Source organism: Chrysochloris asiatica, unplaced genomic scaffold (genome assembly GCF_000296735.1).
Source record: "Chrysochloris asiatica unplaced genomic scaffold, ChrAsi1.0 scaffold00122, whole genome shotgun sequence".
Lineage (NCBI taxonomy): Eukaryota > Metazoa > Chordata > Mammalia > Afrosoricida > Chrysochloridae > Chrysochloris > Chrysochloris asiatica.
In genome coordinates this window covers 6,334,206-6,341,146 of record NW_006408640.1, presented here as the reverse complement: position 1 = coordinate 6,341,146, position 6,941 = coordinate 6,334,206, and the positions used below count along the sequence as shown (strand labels likewise).

General features: G+C 40.1%; 1 protein-coding gene across 2 annotated transcripts in view; it reads left to right on the top strand.

Moving 5' to 3' along the window:
* Window positions 1-6,941, top strand: part of PTPRM (protein tyrosine phosphatase, receptor type, M) — an 840,546-nt gene that overhangs the window by 703,202 nt on the left and 130,403 nt on the right. For both annotated transcript variants that reach the window (XM_006868703.1, XM_006868702.1), the window contains 2 exons: window positions 2,180-2,256; window positions 5,135-5,171. In XM_006868703.1, coding sequence (XP_006868765.1) covers window positions 2,180-2,256; window positions 5,135-5,171 — 114 coding nt within the window. The remainder of the gene's footprint in view (window positions 1-2,179; window positions 2,257-5,134; window positions 5,172-6,941) is intronic.

Genomic DNA, 6,941 nt, shown 5'->3' with positions numbered 1-6,941 from the left:
AGGTTGGCCCAGGATCGGACATTGTTTCGTTCTGCTGTGCATGGGGTCGCTATGAGTCGGTTCCGACTCGATGGCACCTGACAACAACAACAAAGCAACTGGAAGAAATAATGACGTGAAAGCTGAACAGAAAATTTCAAAGAGCAACACAGTGAAGCAAAGTCAAATATTATAATCAAATGTGCAAAGATCTGAAGTTAGAAAACCAAAAGAGAAGAACACACTCAACATTTCTCAAGCTGAATGAATTGAAGGAAAAGTTCAAGCCTTGGGTTGAAGTATTGAGAGATTTTGTGAATGACACTGGAGGCATCAAATGAAGATAGAAGGAATACCCAGAGTCACTGCACAACAAAGAATTGGCCTATGTGTTCAACCATTTCCAGATATACCATATGATCACTAACCAGTGGTACTGAAGGAGGAAGTCCAAGCTGCACTGAAAGCATTGTCAAAAAATGAGGCTCCAGAATTTACAGAATACAAATTGCTGGAGGTGCTCATTCATCCATGCCAAGAAATTTGGAAGACAGCTACCTGGCAAACCTGGGAAACTCCTGCCCTTACAGAGTTTTAGCAGGGCTTCAAGTTTGTGCCCCTGCTGAGAATTTCCATGTCCACATCAGTTATATTGAATCAGAATCTACATTTTAACAAGATCCCAAGTGATTTTGTTAAATTCTGATTCAGTATATCTGGGCTGGTTGAGTTAGTTCCAAGGCATGGTAACCTTATGTACTCACATGGCAGTACTAAACACTGCCAGTCAGATGCCTTCCTCATAATCATTGATCTATTTGAGACCATCGTTGTGGTTAATGTGTCAGTCTCATTGAGAGTCCCCATTATTTTTGCTAGTCCACCACTTTACTAAGCATGATGTTCTTCACTAGGAGTTAGGCCGCCACCCTTCTGTCAGTTTGTCATACTGTGATGGAAGCTATGTTACCAGTATTCCAAATGCAGGCAGGTTCACCATGGTGGACAAATTTCATTAAAGCTTCCAAAATAAGATAGATTAGGAAGAATAGCCCAGTGATCTACTTCTGAAAATCAGCCAATGAATGTCGTATGGTTCACAGATTATTGCCTGAGACTTTGACTCATTCTGGGACCTCATCAGTTGTTAAACAGCCTAATTTGAGTCATCCCTTCTTTACAGATGAGGAGGCTGAGACTTGGTAAAGTTGTTAACTGGCTTGTAATCAACACAGCTGGGGAATGACAGCACTCTCTTACCCGGATGGTGTTGTGATTGTTGTTGATAAGTGTGTGTCGAGTTGGTTCCATAGCGACCCTGTATAGGTTTCCAAGGATCGGCTGGTGGATTTGAACTGCCTACCTTGTGGTTCAAACTAACCTTGGAGTCCAACACATTAACCCACAGCGCCACACCAGGACTCCTACCTGGAAAATGTGTGAAAGATGACCAAGGTCAGAACCATCACCTAAGGCTGGGTTTTGAGTTTATAGTCATCATTTGTCAAGGTGGGTATCATAGGCTGCATTCAAAATCTCAGTTTATATGTGGTTTACTAAAAGCCGTTTGAACTGCAAAGCCGGCAGTTCAAGCTCACCAGCTTCTCCTTGGAAACCCTATACAGGGTCACTATGGGTTGGAACCGACTCGACAGCACTTAACAACAACAAAGTTGCCAAAAGTTCCAATCCAAGAAGTAATTTGTTATTGTTCAAAGGACTCTTTATAAAAGTCTCAACATTTTACTAATACTTCATGGCCATAAACAAAGATAGAATTGGTTAATGAGATTTACTGTAAAGTATAAAGAATTGTAAGCCCTTCCCAGTCTTAATACCAAAATAGGAAATTTAGAAGGTGTCGTATTTAATGAAGGCACTATGGTGTTGCAGAGGTTAGCTGCTTGACGTCTTAACAAAAGATTGGTGGTTCGAACATAGCAGTTTCTCCACATCGAGACCCAGGTAGCTCTCTGCCTTCTGTAAAGATTTATAGCCTTGAAAACGCTATGGACAGTTCTGTCCTGCCCTGTAGGATCACGATCAGTTGAAATCAATTTAACATAATGATTTAATGGTTTGTTTACCTGTAAGCTGTGAAAGTGGATCATTTCCATGTCATGTGCTTACATTCTGGGGCTCTGAACACCATAGCAAGTTGCTTTTCCTAATTGTTGTTTTCCTTTCCTTTTCCTTGCAGATGATCATTCCCGGGTGAGATTGCAGACAATAGAAGGAGACACCAACTCAGACTATATCAATGGAAATTACATTGATGTACGTATTTTGAAACCGTCTATAAAACCACCTGTTCTGACACATACCAGATTATGTATCTACTCTAAAAATGAAGGTCACACACTGGTCCAGCTGTAGGAGCAAACATGTTCATGTTGCCCTGTATGCCTCACCAGAGAACTTAAGAGTGCCGATATAGTTCCTCCTTTGCCCAAGGCAGCCTCATTGTGAGTGAATTTCAAGCTTATGTAGATGAAGAAAATGTTATTTCCATTTTTCTTTTGTCAACAACTTGGATTATTCAACACTTTTTAAAAAGCTTTTTGCATATTAATAGGACAAAACTCGATAATTCCTAATATGGTTATTTGCAACCTCTTGTCATCACTGTACTTTTAAGTTGCCTTCAAAGTAGTCAGCAGCTGTTAAACAGAATTTCCAATTCAAGCAAGACATAGTCATTAAATATGTAGGCTGTTTAATTATTGAAGACTGCCTCTTTGTTCATTCTGCATCATGTTAACTTAATGTTTTACATTAGAATAAGTTCTTTAGATGACAGCGTATTTTCATTTGAAAATAAAAGTGTGCAGAAAATCAAGGAAAGTTGCCATTATCTTGACGGCCCATGTTTACATGACACAGATTCCCACTCCCTTGTAGTTTATGAGGTGTGCTCTGTGTCTGACCATCTTTTTCCCGGTCCATCAGCACTGTCATCCACATAGATGTATCGCTTGCTTTTTGTTGTTGATGATGAGTAGTGTTTGGATGCTATTAAAAGTAACTAATACAACAATCACTAGGAAACAGGTATCTAAAAATAAGTGTGTTCGTTCTTGATTTCTTTCTTGAACATATTTTCTTGGTATCTCTGTTGAGTATTGTTTGGGTACTACTTAAAATAACTAATACAACAATCTCTAGCAAAGAGTTATCTAAAAATAAGTATGCTGTTTTTAATGCTAATTAGAAAGAAATGCTTGACATATTTAGTTATAGATTTGGGGGTAGACCTTAGGGAATGACAATTTAAACAATAATTTATATCTCGTTTCTCAAGAAAATGCCTCTAAACCATTTTGGCAATAACTAAAGAAATAGGAGTCCTGGTGTGGCGCTGTGGGCTAATGCGCCAGACAGCAAATCCATTTCAACTGCAAGGTCGGTGGTTCAAGCTCACCAGCTGCTCCTCGGAAACCCTGTACAGTGTCGCTATGGGTCGGAATTGGCTCGATGGCACTTAACAATAACAACAAAGACATAGGCAGCACAGGATTTTGTTTTGTTTTGTGTCAGCAGGGACTCTGCTGAATTCAGTAAATGTTTAATTGAAGACCCATGGGCGTCCTCCAGGATATCTAAGACCTTCTCCCAAGGGCTCACAGTTTAGGACCTGAAATATAAGGACAGCATCTGGGAAGCCCTCTTACCACAGGTTGACTTGAAAGGTTCTAGTGGAGACTGTTTACACTCCAGTCCTGGCTCCTACAACCTTTGCAGGCCCTTGAGGACAGGAACAGTGTCCTGCTCATCTTTGTGTCCCCTGCACCAGCACATGCCTGATGTAGTATCAGCGCTCCATGAGGCCTGTATGAGTCACTGGCTGATGGAGGAAATCTGATCAGATTAGGCATCATAGAGTCAGGGATTTAAGGTCAATTTTAAAGAGCACTTGAGTAGAGATACAGAGGAGAGAAGGTATCCAGCCTGAAGAAATAATAGGAAGATATAAAAGTAGAAAAAGATAGAATAGTGAGTTTTCCTTTTATTTCAATAGTGAAAGGGTCCATTTTTGTATTTGAAGGAGCCCAGCTGGCACAGTGGTTAAGAACTCAGCTGCTTACCAAAAAATCTACAGTTCAAACCCAATAGCCACACCACAGGAGAAAGATCTGGCAGTCTGCCTCTGTAACCCCACTGGGCAATTCTATTCTGTTCTATAGGGTTGTTGTGTCTGGGAATTGACTCAGCAGCAGGGGATTTGACTTGGGTTTTCTTCATTCATTCAATAAAGTCTTATCATTTACTTGATACTGGTTATGATTTTATTTAGGACCTATAGCATGTCAGTTATATAAAAGCATGTGTTATGCTTATTTTTGTTGGTAACTTCTTTTTGATCAAAAAGTAAAACAGATATACTTGAGAAATCGATATTTCCTCTCTGAATTTCTTTATGCTGCTTTATTGCTGGCTTTGGGCACTGCATTTTGGGTAATGTCAGGGGACAGAAATGGAAAGCATTAGGTCCATAATGATATCATGTATAAAATGTAATTTTTATCTGAGTTGATTTTTCTCTTTCTCAGACAATTCTCCTACAATGTTCTTTACCAACCCTGCTTCCTTTACTCTGTTTTCAACTTACCCTCTTCTTAGTGGGTCATTGTAAAAGCAACAGGTCAAGCTGAATGTCTACCTCTTTAATTTCTGACCCTTGCTTCAGCACTGTGTCATGGCATTATCAGTGTTTAAGAATGGTTTTTAGTATTATTATTGATGTAACTGTCCATACTGCTCTCACAGAAGATGTGTTAAGCCCTTGGCATATTGCCAATAACATCCCAAACACAGATGAAACTCCATTGCACATTGCCAGCCTTGTTTGCACTCTAATAAGAGCCGTGGTCATGTTATTACAGAGAATCCATAAGTTGTTAATGTTTACTGCTCACTCATCGCCTCCTCGTGGGGTTCCGTTATCACATCTCCTGCGAAAATACCACAATGGTTATATTTGAAGCACAGTTACTTATTAAGAAAAATCCAATGACACTGGGCTTGGCAATTTATTTTTCAAGTGATGCAACTCTTGATATTTGTACGTGCATTCATTTCAGAAGACTCAGCATGTGACTTCTGTACAGGTTATTGATTTCATATTTGTCATATATTCTTTCTCATTTATTTCTAGGGTTATCATCGACCCAATCATTATATTGCTACCCAAGGTAAGTTTACTCCAGCTTTGCTGTCTTGCTTTAGTTGTTTGCCCATTCTCTGTCGTTACATACCTGCTTTATCCTCCCCTAGACAGATAGTACACATTACTGTAGCTCTATTTCTTGCAGTTCAAATCATCAACACATACATCCTTGTTTTCAGTGTATTGGCTTTGTTACTACTTCATGTTGAGATCATTAAAAGAAATATGCACATTTTTTCATTATTGGATTCACTATATCCACCTTAGGAATTAATTTGACATTTGCAAAAATAATATGTTGATATTCATTCAATAAATATATACATAATACTCTCTGTACAATGAATTGTGCTTGTCAATGCTGGGCATACAAGCTGACTCTAGCAAGAAGTCCTTCTCCTAGAGTGTGTGGTTTAGTAGGGGAGGTGTAAAATGACTTGTACATTAGTAGGTACATAGCAGTTTAAACCACCTGTAACAGTTACAGAATCCACAGCCTCATGTAGCCACAATGAACAGTACACCCTGGCTCAGAGTGACCTCCTGAGCTATGAATGGGCTTCCTCCTATGTAGATGAAGTCAACAAGGACTCTTGTCAGAGTGGCTTTGCCACTCAGATGATGTACTGTATGGGGAGGGCCCAAAGCCAGCATCCAGGCAACGCATATTTTACACAAGAGGATCTGAGGTCGTCAGAACACAAGTCCCCAGCTCGTGCTCTTACCTCTGGAGGCAGAACAGGGACGTGGACCTAGATCTCTGGCCTTGGGTCCTGCGGTCCATACCTGTACTCTGATGCTTCAAAATGAAATTAAACAATGCCATTGTTGTTGTTATGTGCCATCGAGTCGGTTACAACTCATAGCGACCTGTATAGGGTTTCCGAGGAGTGGCTGGTGAGCTTGAACCACCAACCTTTCAGTTCAAACCAACCTTGCCATCCAGCCCATTAGCCCACAATGCCACACCAGTACTCCAAACAATGCCATTAGTGACCCCAATATTTGTTCTTTGAAATACATACTGATGGCTTTCAGGATATTCTAAAGTAAGGGTCATAACATACCTGACTTAATAGATGTAATAATAATTAGAAATTGTTGTTGTTGTTGTTGTTGTTAAGTGCCATCAAGTCGGTTCCAACTCATAGCAACCCTGAATAGTATTTCCAAGGAGTGGCTGGTGAGCTTAAACTACTGACCTGTGGTTAGCAGTTTGGTTTTTTTTATGTGAACAAAATATTCAAGTATTATTTGAACTTTCAAGATTGAAGATCCCTAGATTAATGTGAGTCCTTGTATGGCATTGTAGGATAAGCACTGGACAGCTAACCACAAGGTCAGTGTTTCCAATGCACCAGCCACTCCTCAGAAACCCTATACACAGTCTTAATGAGTCAGAACCGATTCAACAGCATTTAACAACAAGAAGATTAAAGAGACTACGTAACCTGCTTAAAAAAAAAAAAAAATTGAAACTCCAAAAGTCCCTTCTGTGGACCTTCAGCTGCCTTCTTTTTGTTCATTCTCTCTGTCCCTTTAGTACTGAGGGGGAGGATTCTTTGGGAGGAAGCCGCTGGTAGAGAAGTCACTCTCTGGTGCCTGTAGAATGAACTTGAGTAATATTGAATTGTTCAGTGGACTCCATAGCAGCATCCGACCTACCAAGTGGTGTGGAGCATTCAGTTCCCAGCCAACACCACTAGTGAGGCATTCACATCATGGAATAGTCAGCCACTCAAGAGTAAAAAAGGCAGTATTGACCTAAGGACAAAATACAGACTGGTGGGGAAAG